The 19259-nt window shown below is 39.7% G+C and overlaps 1 protein-coding gene across 6 annotated transcripts in view; it reads right to left on the minus strand.

The window, feature by feature from the left end:
* ELAVL2 (ELAV like RNA binding protein 2) overlaps window positions 1-19259 on the minus strand; it is a 102413-nt gene that overhangs the window by 48687 nt on the left and 34467 nt on the right. For 2 of the 6 annotated variants that reach the window (XM_054185563.1, XM_054185562.1), the window contains exons 1-2: window positions 3884-3969; window positions 1220-1457 (exon numbers count right to left, since the gene is read on the minus strand). In XM_054185563.1, the coding sequence (XP_054041538.1) occupies window positions 1220-1457; window positions 3884-3955 (310 nt within the window). In that variant the 5' untranslated portion in view covers window positions 3956-3969. Of the gene's footprint in view, window positions 1-1219; window positions 1461-3883; window positions 3970-19259 lie in introns of those variants that run through there. The other 4 variants (XM_054185566.1, XM_054185561.1, XM_054185565.1 and 1 more) reach the window with 4 other exon arrangements.

The raw sequence follows: 19259 nt of genomic DNA on the forward strand, positions 1-19259 counted from the left end.
GCCTTTTCTTCCACTATTCACGTACACAGTTGGCAAACACATCTCTCCAGGAGATACTCAAGCCATCAACACAAACACCTGTAGAGGGACTGAAGCCACAAGCAACCCGCATCAACTAAGGCTTTTGCCTTCCCACTTCCAACTGTCACTGGTCAAGGAACATTGAGTCACAAGGAAGTTTTTATTTACTGTGAGAAAAATGTCCATGTTCTGCCACTACCTTTCAGTAATAGGAAAGTATTAGCTTCCATCCCTTAAACCAAAGCACAGAGAACATGCAGCCTTGAAGAGGTGTAGTTTTAAACACACAGAAGCTAGCTAGCACATTCAAGAGTTGCAACCAAGAACATAACTTAAAGATGTGTTCTTGAAAGCTGGATATTTGAGGACTTTGAAAAAAAACCACCGGGGAATAAAGTACGAAAGTCAACATTTCTGAACAAAACTAATGACATGTCGACATAAGTGGTACACCAATGTTTTTTAATTTGAGAGCTTAGAGTTGAGAAATGGAGATTAGATAAACTGAACTCTGCCAACCACCCTTTCATTCTTGTTTTTAAGTGCAAGCATCCATCTGGTAGTTCTCTAAAAGTTAAACAACTGGTCTAAATACATGCAACATGTGCACCAGTTGTTACTAAAATCAAGTACTACCAGAATGCATCACGCTGCAGTTCGCACTTGTGCCCTCAGACAGCACATAGTGATTCAAGTGTGCATCCTGAAGAAATTACTCAACTGCTGCAATGCAAAAGCAGCTTTACCCAAAGACCGACAAAGCTGAATAAATGAAGCCCACTTTGTCCAAAAGTACAAGTTTGATTACCTGCATCCCTGAAAAAGGAAGTTATGCATCAACTAGGGCTAATGAAGTCATGACTCCAATGGAGTTGAATAAAAACTCAAGTAAACCTTGTATAAATATATGCTTTTCCACATCTGAATCTTCTTTCCAAAGACTCTAAAGCTCATAAGATTTAAATGCCCTGTTAGCATTTACAGCACTCATACAAACCTGGATGAAATGCAAATACAGACACATTTAATTTTTTGTGTGTATAATCTAGGTAACGATGAACTTAAGTTCCTTCTGGCTAGCAACATCAGCATTGGTTTCTTCTGCCTTTATTCCATGATTTAAGAGAATTGCAGAACAACATCTGACAGCCCACTGTTTGGAAAGTTAAAAGATGCAGAAAATCCCAAACCCACATACCTGTTATTTTGTCCCTGACAAGCTTGCAGGATTCTATCTCACCAATGCTGCCAAACAGACTCTTCAGCTCCTCTTGTGTCATGTTCTGTGGAAGGTAGTTGACTATTAAATTGGTCTTGCTGTCTTCTGTGTTCCCAGAATCAACTGGTGACGAGCAATTGTTTATGGTATTTGAACCATGGGCTGTGTTATTACAAGTTGGTCCATTAGACAGTTGTGTTTCCATGGCAGCAATCACCTGCTGAAAAACAAAGAAAACAAGAACCATCAAAATTCACATCTCACCACCTATTAGGACAGTCCAGACAAGAATCTAAACGACCTGTCACTATGCAGAATTGGTATTGCCAGGGCCACACACTGCCTCTATGTGCAAAAATATCCCACCAGTTGAGAAGCATTTTAACTGGTAAGTCAAGGTAATGCTTTCAAAACTTACAGGAAAATAAAGTTGTCACTACAATTTTTTAGCACCTCCCTCAACGAAGTCAACACTCAAATCTTAGTTTCCATCCTCCCCCATTCCCCTCATTTAAGGGCATCACAGCCTTTCTATCATAGAAGTTACCAAGCAGAATTGGCCTGTTGCAAAGGGAATCAGTTGCATTAACTTACAACTGATAACTGAAATGATGTGAAATGTAGATTTTAAAGTGATAGTATTTGGTTATTTTCAAAAAGAGGTGGGTGTTAACTGTAGCCCGAGTCTATTTCTCAAAAGCAATAGAAGAAAGCAAGGTTAGTAATTTAATGAAATACTTTTGAGATGTATGAATGCAGGGGGAGGGAAAACAACCTCTTCCTTGATAACTTCTATGTCAACATTCTGTCACCACAGGTTGGAAGTAGGTTTCCAAATGTTTGTATTTGATTAAACTGACAATTCCTGGCTCTCACTTCTTCCCTCCCCTGCACCCTGAAAACAGTTAAATTTGATGTTTGAACTTGATTTACTTTTAGACATCAAAATAAGGGAATGATCACCACTCCAGGAACTGCTGTGTTCCACCTCAAAGTAACTGACTGTATGATTGCTAGATACAGCCACAATCATTTGGAGAAGTCTCAGTACTTGCCCATAAGCTACCACATGTACAAAAGGCTCTCTGCTATCTCAGTCAGTCACTGAAGGGCAATAATTGGTAAATATAGTGAATTTTTAAAGGCAGCCTACCCTGTTTGAGACCAACTATACAGGACAACATCCAACAGAAAAATTCAATAAATTAACTCTCCAGTAATAAATGTCAACACAGAAGCAAGACTCATCAGGAAGTTTCACTAAAAAAAAAAATCCAACACCATACTTAAATTTCTAGGAGGAGTTCTCACACAAAAAAGCCTACTGTAAAATCACAATGTAGCGTCAGGACCTCTGGAGGTTATCTGTCCTAACTGTCCTGTTCAAAGCAGCATATGCAATCAGTGCATACCCAAACACCTGATTAGGACACTGTACTCAGGGAGTACAAACCTGAGTTTCCTAAAAACATGAAAGGGGTTGAGTGTCTTAAGCTACAATTCATACATTCCTGAGAACACATTTCTATGTTCTGTACGCAGAAGTATTTTCCAAGAGGTTAGTTCAACAAAACACAAAAAAGGGATGGTTAATCTGTTAAGAATATTTAATACAAAAATGTGATCTAGTTTTCCTGAGGAGCTACAACTGGAACAGCATTTTCTTCCCTTGGGATGAACTGCAAGGGGTAACCTGCTCCTGGCACTGTGATGAAACAAGCCTGCTGAAAACAGGACAAAATACATGATCCCAATTAGGATAAATTAATTCTCAAAACACTAGTGTATCTGGAAGAGTTAGTAGCCACAAATGCTGTGCTCTGACCGAGGCTCTCTGGGATTGATTTTTTTCCCCATCCTCTTTTTCTTTTTTCCTCAAATTTTAAGTGTTCATTGATCAAAATTAGCAGGATTTAGCAAAGACAACAAACAATCCTTACTTAATTGCACATTTATTTTCATGTTCAGGTGGCAAGAATGAGATTCTAAGCCAACACTCAAGTGAACAGCTGCAGTAGCCTGTGTGTGCTGAAATTACAGCATTTCTCAGCTATAGAACCATCTGCTCTGAATAAAGTGATACTAATATGTTTTACAAATAATGCATATTCTATTGATAGGTTGAATACAACCGTTCACAAAACACAAAGCACTTCTTTAGCAGTTACTAAATATTTTCCACCCAGAAAAATAGTTTAAGAGATAAATTTACAGTTTTCAAACAGTTTTTTAGAATAAGACTTGTAAATATACTTTTAAAATAGTAATCATAAATACACAGTATACAAGTTTTTAAAGTTACTGCAATTTAGTATTCAGACCATACCAAAACCATTTTAGTACAATGCTACTCTTCAATTATCCACCGGGTATTTTGAATTAGTACTAAAATCTAATTGACATTAGAAGAAAGGCAAGCCACTGCAGTATAATTTGTACAGGAGATCACCATATCATTGTAAAAGTTGTCATGGTACGCCAGTGCGCTCTAGGCTCTCACAGAAAAAGGACACAACCTACAGCCTATAACAAAAGATAGAAGGGAGTTAAGTTTCAAATGGGAGATTAAAGAGTTTGGTATGGCCTCAGCACTATTAACATGGAAAAAAGTAGCCTACAGAATTTAAGAAAAATCCCACAGACCCCAGTCCAAGGCTCTGCTGCCCACGAACCACTTCTAAGCAGAGAAGCCACATCACAGAGTCTGACTGCCATGTTAGTTTGGAGTTGCCGTCTGCAATATGGACACAAAAAGTACCGTATGTTAGATTAGCAAGATAATGCAACAAATCAATTTGTACAAATTTACAATAATTGCATTTATATTCCCAGCACGTCCATGCAGTGTGGCTTAATTGGATTTGAGGCAATTCCAATCTAATCTTTCCAAATTCAGTTCTGAAGTTATTTTTCTTACATGAAATTAGATACTTATTTTTAGTAAGATTTAAAAGATAACGCAGTCTAGTTACCCCTGCATCTATCCTGGAAACTACCTCCAGAACCACACCATGTCTAAAAGGAACTATACCACAAAACATATTAAGTCTTCAAGACTGAAGGATGATGAAAGGAAGAAAATGCAGTGAGTCAGTTTTCCATTAGCACATAAAATGACCATGCACCATTGAAAAACAGCTCCCCTTACATGCCTTTCCCAGCCCACAAAAAAAATACACAAGAAAAACTGCTTTACTAAAACAGTCTGTTCTTAAAATCCTAGGTTTTAAAAATTAAGTAAATTGAAATCTTGCACAGATGGTATCCAGTAAGTTTCCTTGCAATAGCTTTTTAAGAGTACCACTGGACATACAAACGGCAGTAGAGTCAAGAATTTCTCAAGCGGAATAACTGGAGCAAAATATGCAAGACAGTTCTTCAAAAGGGTATTTTTGTCCCCAAGCACATTGTTGTTTGTTTTTAAATAAAATATCACTGCAAACCCAGCTGGATTTTAATTCAACAGTGCTAGGAGGATACCAAAAAAACTAATGGCCCATTTGCAGATGATTACAAGTAATCCAGATGTTAAGTGTAACCACAATACTTGCACAAATAGGAAGACTCCTGACTGTTGCCACAGCTTGAGACTGGTGTAAATACAAGAGATCCTTCTTGTTTCTGGTTAGGAGATGAGGTTAAGCCTAAACTTGATAAAAAAAACAAGGACTCAGATTTTGGAAAGCTGCTGCATCCAGGGTTTATAAACATACTTCAAAACAATTAAAACAGTGTAACTAAGTCCTCATTTCAGTTTGCTACTGAAGTCAAAATATGGCTAGCTGACTTCATGTCCGGTCTTTTTTTCTGAGGTCAATAAATGCCTTTAATCAACTTTTTTATGAAAAATACTGAGGCTTTTGTATCAGCTGCAAGTTTGCAAGCCATTCTCTCTGCTCTCAACCCAAAACCAATGCTAACAACTGCATTTCAGAAGCTCTCCGCTGTATACAGGCAAATATGTTTGATGAACTGCTTATTACATGAAGAAAAAATGGAACTCTCAACTGATGACTTTTAAATCCAGATAAGCCTTATTAAGGAGATTGCATTAAAGCAGCAGTCTACAAATTTTCTGTCCTACAGAGACTGTAGTGGTGCGCATAAAATGACATATTTGGATCTCTATGCCTCTCAGAGCAGCATGACCTGATAGATGATTTGCTTCCTGTGAGCAACAGGCTGCAGACACAGAACTCCATTAGGACAGCTTACCTGTGTGTACAGGACTTCAGTATGCTCGCTGCACAGACTTCACTGTGCCTTTGAGCATTACAGCACTTCTCAAAAAAACAAAGAACATCTCATCTGAAGTATTTCCACTTTGCATAACACACCTATCTTCACTAAGGAGTTCCACGAAGTACTTGCATCAATGTATGACAAGTCAGTTCTCTAACTACTATACCACTATGTTTCAAAAACAAGTTTTGCTCTACCGAATTTTTTACCATTTTTATTACTTTCAAAGCTGTACAGAATGCTCTTTTACATCCAGTCTGAAAAACTAGAGTTCTTACCCTTTTACTTGCACTTTTAACTGACCTGAAAAAAGATATAGCCAAATTAAAAAAAAGTGTTTTTTTTTTAAAAATCAGTTTCCAGCCTAAACAGTGTACTTTAAAATTAAAATGGCACATTAACATAGAATTTGAGCTGTAAACAGTCTCCAAAAAAGTTTTAAAATACTGAGCTACTGAAGGATCACGAGGTATCATTAAGAAGAGTTAATATAGTTTTTGACTACTAGCCTCCCAAAGACAGTATTACACTTTGTATTATTGAAATAGCTCAGCAATTACTGCATTCAGAAAAACCTAAGAAATTAGTAAGTTCAGGAAACAGGGCTCTATGCCTCTTGAAGAAATGCAAGTTTGTCTTAAAATACAATCAGATTAAGAAGAGAACAAGTAAGTGAAGCTGGAAAAGGAAATCTGCTCTTTCTTCACAGTCCTGAAAGGAAGCAGAACCAAAGACAAAGTTGTTCAGTTCAGCAAACTGTGAGTGGTTCCCTTTGTTAACACTGTAAGTGCTTGGGAACCATCTACCTTTCAATAAGGTTACTTTTAATTCACCAAGCACAGTTAAGATTATAAATCCAAACACTCTTAAACACTGTTTCGTGGCATTAACTGAATTCCAGTTTCTGAATAGCTTCAGTTCAAGCCAGTCATGAGTAAGGTTTGCCTAGCAGAGAAGCAACTAGGCTTTTTTTTTTGAAGACCAAAGACATCAGGAATTAAAAAGCCATTCGGTTTGTGTGATTAGTTCTGGTTGCTATAGAACAGTTTTGACCATAACAGTAGATTTTTATGAGACCTTTTGAAAATAAAGCAGAGCTAGCAAGAGGTAGACCAGCAAAACCATAGTCACAGTGATCTACTAATTTTCCCTGCAAAACAGGTATTTTGGTATGTACCATACTTTACTGCTCATGTTCAGATGAAAATGGAAGCTGAGACTGGATGCTGGCAGTGCTGAGGCAGAACCAACGTGAGCTGACAAAACAGAAAAGCCTTCAACCACTTACCACCTCAGGTGTATATGTTAGGGAGAAACCTTTAGTACATCACACTTCTGGCTAATGCCTTTCTACCACTTGTTTTGATTCATACCTGTGCATCCCTGTCATTGAGGAAAAAAGTTATTTCACACAGGTTTTATACACAGAATTTACTACTATTTATAGACACCACATAAAAAAAAAAATCACTGCACAGATGTTTGCCCTTGTTAAGCTATATACTTCTAAATAGTATTATTATATAAAGGCAATTACAGAAAAATAAGCACACAGAATCTAAGTGGCCAGACACCAAATATTCAGCATCTCTGCCTCCTCCAACAGGTTACCACTGTTCAGAGGCAACTGAAGTTGCACCCTGAGATGCTTCCAGCCTCAAGGGTCACTGATGATACAATGCTCTTGATAAAATCCTAGGAGATCCTAAACACACTCATGAAGAACCTCCTGAAGACTTACACACCAGGAGGCTTTTAGAACATGCTTTAAAATTCATTATTTGTCCCTTTTTCCTGTTGGGTATAGACAGTACAATGGAAGCATGTAACCATTATCACATGTTGCTATTTGGATAAGCAGATGTTAGGTTTTGTTTTCACAATACCATCTAGCAGAACAATCAGAACCCCACAGCTGAGAACAACATCCTTTGTATCTTCCAGATATGAAGGTCTAAACTAGAACTTTAGTATGAGCTTGTAAAAAATTATTCTTTTTTTTAAATTTAAATGCTCAGTGTGTTTTACAAATAATTTATACCACCTACTTTGACTCACAACAGGTAATGAAGGTCATTTAGCAAGGATAAGCTGTTTGCTGTCTGCGTGAAGTGTTGCTAAACATCTTAAAAAAAAAAGCATTGAGGGCTCAGTGAAAGGCAATAGCCCTGACATAACCTAGATGCTGAATTTTGCTTTAAAAAACAGAATTCAGCAAGAAATTTTAACAGTTCCAAAAAAAATATTTAAATGCATAGTTGTTTGTACTTTGAATAGCTGTAATTCTTAATGCTTCCTCTTTACTAATTTTTATTTTTACTAGAGTGTTGATTTGAAGGTCTCTTTTTCTTCAAATAGTCAAATATCTTATGAGCCTGCATGAAAGCAGCATTAATTTGTGCATTCTTAAAAAAGCTGTACAGTAAGAGATCATGGAGGTTGATGAAGCCAACATATGCAAAAACTAATATATAGGCTGCTAGAAGAGCCCAAACTTCTTTATGGATAAAAGCACATACAGGCCTAGAGGGCACCTCTTCAGTCAACAGCCTTGCTTGTCAGAACAAAACACTACTCATTCTTTCAGTTTTCTTGTAGGAAGGATAGTTGTCAAGAAGAGCCTGATGGTTACTCTGATGTCCGCACTTTAATAGCACATATTGTGCTTTCTGAGTCTGCACAAACAGGCTAAAACACGCTGACTTCTTCGTCTGTGTTTTCACTGTTATAACAGCATAAACAAGCATTTCTCCATTAGCAGCCCTCTCTATTTGCATGTCCATTCATTTGTGTCATTTCCTCCATTACACTATTGAAAAAACCTGTGGCACAAACTAGATTAGGGCACTGCTCCAGAAGAAAACTCACTCAGCCCAAGAGAACCAACCAACAAGAGTATCTCTTGATTTATCCATAGTTAGGAGGAAGAACTTTGTGATACAATACTGATCAAAGACCAAAAAAAACCTGACAGAAAGCTTAAAACTAATTTCTGATAAGGTCACCTCAAAATTTTCCAAGTAACTTAGAAAGTTACTAACGTAAACACAGGCAAGTGTAAGACCAGAAAGCAGAGGAGTCCTACACAACAATAAAACCCAACTACATAGCCTCCCTAAGGTGACAGGTTACGAGGGAAACCATTTCACACTGGCTCTTGTATGAATCACTGAACAATACCACTTACACTTCTACACCTTGACCTCAAAGGCATGGTGAGAAAGTGAGTGAAGAGATGGGAAGATGAATATGAAAAAAAATAGTCATATGGGATGTAAGCAAAAGCATTTTCATTCTTGTGATTGGTGCCACAAAAGTTAATCTGCAGAAGCTTTTAGCAAAGATGAAGATAGCTAGATAGACTTGCCCATTCCACGTAGGAAATAAGACAAGTGGACAACTAAATAAGAAATAGCCATCAGTACAGGAATGAATTCTGCTATCAGGAAAAAACCTTAATAGTCCTGGTGACTGCACTAAACGGATAGAAGGAAGAAAGGGCAAGTTACCTACTGAATGTAGAAATTTATAGGGAACACTAAAAATGAATACACAGATTAAAAAAAAAAGTGTCTCCACACAGTATGCAACGCTTTCAGAAACACTTGGCATTCCTGTAAAACAACTAAGAACCTGTGGGGTGCTCTAAGCAATGCGGCACTAATGCTACTAGTGTATTAGGAAAGAAGCCAGCATAAAGATTTGCAAGCAGTTCTGAAAAAACAATACATGAACAACAAAGTGAGGACATTGCTTGACAATGGAGTAATCCAGAGACCATGCAGGAGCTCTTCGAGCAACTGCAGCTACTAACTACCTTGTCAGCTGCAGTAAAGGGAGGGAAATATACAGGGTAATTCAAGTTATCTTAGAAATCATACTAGAAATATCAACTCTAATAGACTTCTGTAAAGAAAACAAATACCTGCATTCTGTCAAGTGATCTGTTCAAGTGAGACTCCAATAAAGTAAAATCATTTTTATGTTCCTCATTATTCAGGTCAATTTAGACACATAACTACTTCTACCAACATAACTTTTTCCCTGAGAAAGAGAGCATCAACATGCAGCATTCATTAGCTTATGCATAGAATCGTATTCTTCCTATCCTATCCTTCCATATTCTGCCCTTCGAAAGGGCAATCCTTTCATTGCCCTCTTTCATTTAAAAAAGTTTAAAGCCAACTGAGGAGAAATTATTACTTCTGTTATAACAGAAAGCCTAACTGTCAAATTGGGCCCGTCTGAACACAGCCAATATTGATGATGTTCTTCAAGAGACCCACCAAAACTATCACTGGATCATGCAGACAGTCATTGAGGCCTGAAACAAATAGCAAACCTCCAACAAGTTGTCAATAATTTCAGACTTGATTGATACTATAAATGAGACCGTTGTTTAAAGGACGGGATATGCTCAGACTTTTCAACTGCACCCTACCATTCACAAAATATTGCCAACTACAGTTTTTGCTCTTATTCCTTTAAACACTTGCATATGCTGTCCCATGTGTCTCATGTGCTAGCTCCCAGCCTTCTAGCAAAGTGCTCTCCCAAGGCAATACAATTCTGTCAAAACACAGTTGTATCCTGCAAGAAGTAACAGAATCTTACTGCAGACATTTCCCTTCAGCCTTACCCATCTGCAGTCCTCTTGAGCCTACTGAGAACAACAGAAGAAAACAGATTCAATGGGGTGAAAGGGGACAACTTGAGGACTCTTCAAATGCAGCATCTTGACAGCTTGAAGGGTTTCAAAGTCAACATCCACTTTTAGACATACAGAGCCTGCTCCACTTGAACTGGCTAGGATGCCTACTTCAATTTTTCAGCATTTATCTCACTATTCCAGTTGGACCGTGTAAAACTTTTTCCTCTTTCACACTGCAGTCACATCCTTCTGCCCCACTGGCAATTTCAAAAGCTGAAGTTTTACCAATAGCCAGGAAAAGGAAGCTAACCAGGTTAGTCTGACTCTGAAGAGATGCCCACATTTAAAAACAAAAGTTAGAAAAACAGCTTCATCCTGATCAAGAAAGCCTGTGTCAACTTCAAGGCCACCCACTACTCCATTTACTCTCCCATTCCTGTCCCTGAAGGAGAACATAGCTAAAAGGTTTTGTCCCTCATACACTCAACTATCCTCAGCTGCCCAACAATGGATGACAGGACTCATCTTCCAGGTTGAAGACAAGGTTAGGTAGAGGAACACTTCTGCTCTCCTGCTTTTTCATGGCAGCACTCCGTTTGCTCACAGCTCCCTGGTAAAGCGGGGAGATGGTTGGGCCCAAAACCCAGACACCCCATGCAGACCCCAAGCCAGATTTTGAGAACTTGGTATCTCTGTCATTGTTCTACCCTTCAAACCACAGGATGAATCCCCTCAATTTCCTCCCTTCAGGGAAGTTTTTGTTCTGTCACTGTAAACTTTGATCTCAAATGTAGGGTAGGGAAGAAGTTGCATGACTGAATATCCCTTAAGCTCGCACATACATAGCTAGTTAGTTAGGCAACTAACATCCTCAATCCCATATAAAAAGGGAAAAAAAAAACCAAGCAGCTGAAAGTCAAAACTCAGGAGCATCCATGCCTCTCCCTTCCTCCATATCCATCTTTACAAGTCATTTCAAAGTGGTGTCAGGCTGCGATAGCAACACAAATCCTGCACACTCAATGCCTCCACTAGCGCAGATCACCAGTTCTTGACACACAGCCATGTCACAAGGTGGAGACAGCATCCTTCTTTTAGTTCTAAAACTGATGACAAGCAAAGCTTATGTGCAACATGAAGTACTTGAACCAAACAAACATGCAACATTACATACACATAGAATCAAGTCATTTTTGCCCAGGAAAAATTAAACCTTCCATTAAACCTTCTTGGGAGGAGAGATCTTGATAAAAACAGCTCAACTAGTGAGACAGGGCAAGAGGCACTGGAGTTTGACATGAACTCAGCATGTAACAGCAAACTACCTGAACAGACCAAGACATGACATTGTCCAAAATTGCTTCAATGACTTCAGATCACATCTTACAGACATTAAACACTATACAAATACTAAATACCCGCCTTTATCCCTCGAGGTGAAAAGTCTAAAAAGTAGCATGAAAGGCAAAGAAAATAGGGATCTGTGGCACCAACTGACTTGAGCTGCACTATTTTTTTTTTCCCCACAGCTGGGCATGAGGGTTGGGAAGAGCAAAAGGAACACTGTTCAGACCAAAACACTCCCAGTTAGCATTTTCTGCCCTTTCAGTCAAGAGTAGCTTAGACTTCAAAAACTGCCTGGATGTGTTCCTGTGCAACCTGCTCTAGGTGGCCCTGCTCTGGCAGGGGGTTGGACTAGATGATCTCCAGAGGTCCCTTCCAACCCCTATCATTCTATGACTTCACTCACAGACTTTTGAGGCTTACATTACTTCACCTAAAAGATTTAATCTCACCCAGGAAGACTGAAGACAACAAGTCATTCTTGTTCGACAATTCATAATTAACTACTATGAAAAAATATGGCCAAAGACAGTTTGCTCTGAACACCTATTACAGATAAAGACTATTCAGTTTTTACGTAGCATTCTTGATGGTTGGAATTTAATACATCGCATCTTTTAGAAAAAACAAGCTTAGAGACAGCTATGACTCCGCCCTGCCTGCCCCACCAGGGATAGGAAGTCACTGTGGTTCCATAAATGCAGCACAGACTTCCAGTAGCAGATGAAGAGAACTTCATTCCTTAATCCTGCTATACCACAAGTAATGAATAATGCAACAAAGACACAACATGACAGATCCATATGCTGTACTGAGATGACTTACTTGTAGAAATCTTTTTTGTATAACCCAACTAAAAATGCAGAGATGGATACTTAAGAACCTTTCCTATTTTAAAATAATCTTGCTCTTGATTTCAGTCAGCGCAGAAATCTTACCCAAGTCTTAAGATTTCTGACCTCTGCAGACAGGAAACCCTCCGCAAACATAAACTGAAGAACACAGAAACATAGCAGCCAAGATGCCAAAACCCTCTGTTACATCTAAGAATTGGATACATCATAGTTAACATTCCTAATCATATTTTCCTATCATTCTGTCCAGAAAATATGAAGTTTCTGGGGCCGTTTGGCTTCTGTACACTCTAGGTCTTTCTTCTAACCTTTTGTTCAATGCTAGGTGTTATACCCAAACCTAATGAAACTTCAACTTGATATATTTACGCAGTAGCCCTTCTATTATCTATGTCCAACCCACTGAACATTGTATATACATATTACTGAAATCTAAATCTCATAACAGCAAATCCTGAATTAGGCAATTTTCCTTCAAACTAGTTTTGAAAAGCTGACTTCACTGTATTAGGAGCTTTAGCATCGCATCAAAAAAGTAACAGCCCATTTCATTGTAAAACTAATTATATGCCTAATTCAATAGCAAGAGAAACAGTCACAGAAGTAAACCACTGCAGAACGGCTCCCAAATACTCAGAATCATATTTTTCCCAATTTTTTTTATTCTCCTGTGCACATCTTCAAACTTTGGTAACAAAGAAAAAAAAATCAAGAGAATTGTTTACAAAAAAGTTGGTGAGAAGTCTCAAGACAGCACGATAGCAAGAACATCAGTCCAACAGCACACAGCTCTGAATAAACTCACACTTTCCTGCCCTGTATCAATGCACATCAAGCACTACAAAGTCCCCTACGCTCCAAAAACCTTCCTGTAACCCACACTACGGAACAAAAAAGAACCTGGGCAGAGAAATGAGCCATAAAGCAGCAACCTGAGAAAATCAACAGCTGGAAAATATGATGCTGATGGTATCTGACTTAAGATACTGTCATGGTTTTGGCCAGATTGACCAGAGTGATAGATGGCCCTCCATACTCCTGAGCTTAGAAAAAGAAGTAAACTGCTTTAATGAAAATATTAATAAATAATGAAATAATAAATAATAATAAAAAATAATTAAAAAGTATACAATATATACAAAACCGTATCCAGCTCCCAGGACGACAACTGCGTCACCAGCAGGCACAGAGAAAGTCCCAGGCTGCAGTCAGCGACGGACAGGAGCAGGATTCCAGATGTGGAGTCAGGAATGCTCAGATCGGGATCAAAGGCAGACAAACAGACAGGGTCCTCGGACACCAGCGATTGAAGAAAGAGAGCTGACCTTTTTATCCCTTAGCTTTTATACGAAGCTTTGATGCAGATGGGATGGAATATGCTGTTGGTCAGTTTTGGGTCACCTGTCCTGTCTGCTCCTCCCTGCAGGTGGGACCCCTCCACACTTTTCCGCTTCCAACTCTCTAATGGGGCAAATAGTGACATTAGCTGACCTTGGTTGTTATAGCAATAAGTATAAGCAAGAGCCTCTGTGCATACCATTCCTTGGTATAATCAGGTCTTATCACTGTGAGAGTGAACAGTGTCTGAACAATGTGCTGTTAATTTCGGACTTTAGTCAGTTAGAAGAGGCCCAGCTAAAAAGTAAAATTACAAAACTGAAAAATTGGTTCTGTTTTGCCTCAAACCAGGACAACCCAGCACTCAAGTCTGAGGTCAAGACGTTAAGACCTTGCTTATCTCTCGCATCCTTTATAGCAGACCTGACAAATCACATTGTTTGCCATGGCACCTAAAGGCTGACCTCTCAAGTGCTGAAGAATATCTCAAAATAAACCAGATGGTGAATTTTATAGTGTGACATCCCTCGGACATTGAGAGAGGAATCTAAGTTTGGAAGTTTCTGTCTTTGGTTCATAATGAATTAATACCAAAAGGGCAACAAGTCCACCTTCACAAGGTGAACATTATGCTTGGAGAGGAAGGGGTTGTCTTGTGAAGCAAAGGCATCAATAAATTAATAAAGGCTGTTCAGAAACAGTATGCATTTTCCCTCCTGGCATTTTTATCTTGCAAAAAAGGTAACAGTGGTTTATACTGAATCTCCTGAAGTACAGGATATTTATACATAAACTTTACCAGCATCAAGTAAAGAATGCGTTTTACTCAGCCAAAAAAAAAACAAACACACCAAAAAAAGCACTGGAGACATGTTGACAACAGGTCAAAAGGCATCAGTGCTATGGAGAAGCCTGAACAAACTGCTCTTGTCAGTATTAAAGTCCTTGCTGGTATCAGGCAGGGATTCTCACTATCCTGTATGACCATACTTTCCCACTAAAAAATACACAGGACACCCAAACAGTTAAAAAGGTAAAAGTTACACTACTTAATTAGTTTAGAGGAGTTGAACTTCTTTCTGTAGATCCCATTTTCAAAAAAGTGCCATCCAGATTACACTGGAATAGATTCTTCAACAAATTATAATAGTAGCAGCTCTGAGTTTGAAAAAGTCTGTTTCTTTAGGTGTCAGCACAATCTAGCTCTAAAAGAAAGTCTATCAGGAAGAAAACTATTTACTCCACGCTATTCATTTAGACAGGCTGTTGATTTAAGCTCTGCTGCCCACATTTTAAATGTGGGCATTTAAAAGAACAGCGTAACTAAGGATATAGGCATAAGACAAAACAACCATCCACTTCTGGAAATGAACTCAGTCACAATAGCCAAAATTTGAAAGAAGTCAGTTATACAAAGCACTGTACTGTCTCACAGCCAGAAGCAAGGATTTTTCCTTTTTTGCACTGCAGGTAACTACTTAAAAATATTACATTTTCTTAGAAGTAGTGCCATCATTCCACCTCCTCCCCTGCTACCAAAAAGAAGTCAAAATGTATTTGAACTATCTTCCACCTATTTCCTAACATACAGACCAGCACCTCTAAATCCTGAAGCCCTGATATCAGTAACCCACACAAAGATGTCCCTTTATATAGGTATAACATAGAAGAACAAGAACATAGGCTTGTTAGGTTATTTTTAAACCAACTCTGAAGTCAAAAAGGATTTATTTCACTCTGCAGGCACGTTACACAATTCTACAATAAATGGACCATTCAGTCAATGCTCAACTTTTAACCTTCAGAAGTTTATTCATTGCTTTGTAAAAGTTTTGGGGGAAAGTAGTAGAAAAATAGGTTCAAGTATGCTTCCTAGCAACAGCAGTAAGAAAAAAGTATTTAAACCTCTCTTACTGCAAATCCTGCATAAATACTGTACAAAATACATGGTCACTACTATTTACCTGCAAGTCACTTCTGCAAGACGGTGCCTCAACTAACACATCTGTAAATGCTCAGCCTATGCGTAATGGGTAATGCAAAAGCTTTACAGCTCTTTTACTCTAGGCAGGGAAGGCACATCAGGAGTAGCTGCCTAAGACAAGTAACATCTGCATCTTCAGTAAACTTGTTAACTTATAGAAAAAAATTATTAGAAGACATTGGTTTGAGACTCATGACTGCAGAAGTTCATTTAACCACACCAAAGTTCTGGGGCCTGATGTTGCAAAGACTTTTAAAAAGCCAGTGCATGGGAAGGCTGGAAAAGGTGAAGTCACAGAGTTAAAGTCACAAACCTACAAGTCACTTTAGAGAAAGCCCACGCCACCAGAAGAGGCAGGGACAGAAGGACGGTGAAATGAGGATACCGCACAAGTAAAACATGAAGAGCAGCATCCTAACACTGAGGACCTGCCACCAAGCATTATTTGACTGATGATGAAAAGAGCTTGTAGTACAGTAATTATTTCCAACTTGCAAAAAAGGAGACTACCAGTAACTTATCTCCCAAACCTATCACAAACTGCCAGCAGAAAAATACCGGATATATCACATATAATTATAACCTGTGCCACACAAGTGCGTAGAAGTTTAGATTTTACTTTGTTTACTGTGCACCTTGAAAGGACATGCAACTGCTTTGTAAGGATTATTCTGTTTACAACAGCCTACTGGAAAATGGACTCAGCATAGGCCATGTATCACATGTTTTCTTACTTCTCAGCAGTTTGTGAACTCCCTACAGCAGCAAGAACAGCTACTGAAGTAGGGTCTCACGCACATCTCAACAACCTCCACTGAAGGTACGAATTCTTAGTAGGTTGCTAGAAGATTAAACTGTAATAGGCTCGAAATAGATACAAGTCAGGTGTTAATATTAAAATTTGTTGCATTTTTCACTGGTGTAAGATCAAAGTTTTTTACATTTTGTTTTTAACTAAGATCTGAAACAGACCCAGTAGAAAAAAAGATCAAACACAGAATCCTGCCATATCCACCTCTACTAAAATCGGAGAAAATAACTCCCTTTCCTGCTAGAACTGTGGACAATGACAGCAGCTCTCATTCAAAGCCATATGACAAATTCATCTAGTTGAAGAAATAGCTAAAAATGTTTAGGCACAGAAAGTGCTTAAACACAGAAAGGTTCTCAAGTAGCAGAGACTGTCCTCACAATAAAGACATCCCATATGGTAACTATTTTTAGACTGTTAAGTATCAGAGGTTACAGAAATCACATGGGTGTCTCCAAACCACCAGCTCCTCATCTGATTTTTTTATCTTTCACATATAGAAAAGGCAAGTTGGGATAATTTTTAGAACTAACATAGCTCAAACTCAAACATTGTGTCCTCTTTAAAGTGCGTTTAGCTTCCATAACTAAACATCCTTTCTAGTAAGGACCTGAAAGGAAAGCAAGCCTGTAACTTCTGACAAAAATACCTAGAGCATTCAAAGCAGATCAACTGAGTTATATTTAAGCTGGTTCTAATTCACTGCAGCTGCATCTAATGAACCACAAAGAAAAGCTTATTGCTGCAATAAAAGCGACACAGCTTAGAGCTCAGTGGCTGAACACTCTCCAAGTTTCCAGCATCCTTCAGTTAGCTGTACTCAGTATCAGCTACTGAATGATCTCTGCACTGCAGATAAAACCAACACAGAGAACACACACGCACCCCCCCGCCCCCCGATTTGTAATCTCTTGGATACATTATCAAGGAGGCATCAGATAGGGTATGCTACCTGGTATGTTCAGATGTTTGGTGGCAAAGAATGTCTGCACTCCTTGATGCCTGAAGTACTCACAGAATCACAGAACAGTAGGGGTTGGAAGGGACCTCTGGAGATCATCCAGTCCAACCCCCTGCCAGAGCAGGTTGCATGGGAACGCATCCAGGTGGGTTTTGAATATCTCCAGAGTTGGAGATTCCACCACCTCTCTGGGCAGTTTGTGCCAGGGCTCTGACACCCTCCAAGTGAAGAAGTTCCTCCTCATGTTTAGGTGGAACTTCCTATGCTCAAGTTTGTGCCCATTACCTCTTCTCCTGTCCCCAGGCAGCACTGAGAAGAGCCTGGCCCCATCCTCTTGACACCCACCCTGTAAGTATTTATAAGCATTGATAAGATCCCCCCTCAGTCATTTTTTCTTTTCCAGACTGAAGAGACCCAAATCCCTCAGCCTTTCCTCATAAGAGAGGTGTTCCAGCCCCCGAATCATCTCAGCAGCCCTTTGCTGTACCCTCTCCAGCAATTCCCTGTCCCTCTTGAATTGGGGAGCCCAGAACTGGACACAGTACTCCAGATGCAGCCTCACCAGGGCAGAGTAGAGGGGGAGGATGACCTCCCTCCACCTGCTGGCCACACTCTTCTTGATGCACCCCAGGATGCCATTGGCCTTCTTGGCCACAAGGGCACATTGCTGGCTCATGGTCATCCCGCTGTCCACCAGGACTCCCAGGTCTCTTTCCACTGAGCTGCTCTCCAGCAGGTCAGCCCCCAACCTGTCCTGGTGCATGGGGTTATTCCTCCCCAGGTGCAGCACCCCACACTTGCCCTTGTTGAATTTCATAAGGTTTATCTCTGCCCAGATCTCCAGCCTGTCCAGGTCTCTCTGAGTGGTGGCACAGCCTTCTGCTGTGTCAGCCACCCCCCCCCAGCTTTGTGTCATCAGCAAACTTGCTGAGGGTGCACTCTGTCCCCTCATCCAGGCCATTGATGAATATATTGAAGAGGACTGGACCCAGTACTGACCCCTGGGGAACACCACTTGTCACTAACCTCCAGCTAGACTCCGTGCCCCTAATCACAACCCTCTGAGCTCTCTCTTTCAGCCAGTTTTCTATCCACCCCACTGTACATTCATCCAACCCACACTTCCTAAGCTTCCCTATGAGGATGCTGTGGGAGACAGTGTCGAAAGCCTTGCTGAAGTCAAGGTAGACAACATCCACTGCCCTCCCCTCATCTATCCATCCAGTCATTCCATCATAGGTGGCTATCAGATTAGGCTATCAGACATGGCTTCCCCTTGGTGAATCCGTGCTGAGTACTTCTGATAGCTTTCTTTTCCTCCACAGGCCTTGAGATGATGTCCAGAACAAGCTTTTCCATCATCTTTCCAGGAATGGAGGTGTGGCTGACCAGCTTGTAGTTCCCTGTGTCCTCCTTCTTGCCCTTTTTGAAGACTGGAGTGACACTGGCTTTCCTCCAGTCCTCAGACACCTCGCCTGTTCTCACTTGCTTTAAACATAGAAAAACAGAAGTCCTTCTTTTAAAGGTAAGTCAAAGACTTCAACACAGGAGCTTGTGATCAACCACACTGAACTCTGATGAACAACCCAACCTGCATGCAGGACTTTCAAGTTCATCTTTCCAATAGGAGACTATGGGTGATCTAAAAATATCAGGTCTTGATGAAAGTTGGACAAATATTCTTAGGAACAGATCCATCCATTAGTTGTACACAGAGAAAAAATCATTTAGGAGCTCCCACACAGAACTATGTGAAAGTTTTACTTCAAATGAACAGAAGTGTACAGCACACACTAAGTCTAAGTGACAGATTACTAAACTCAAACTTAAGACT

The sequence above is a fragment of the Rissa tridactyla genome, chromosome Z, assembly GCF_028500815.1.
Source record: "Rissa tridactyla isolate bRisTri1 chromosome Z, bRisTri1.patW.cur.20221130, whole genome shotgun sequence".
Classification (NCBI taxonomy): domain Eukaryota; kingdom Metazoa; phylum Chordata; class Aves; order Charadriiformes; family Laridae; genus Rissa; species Rissa tridactyla.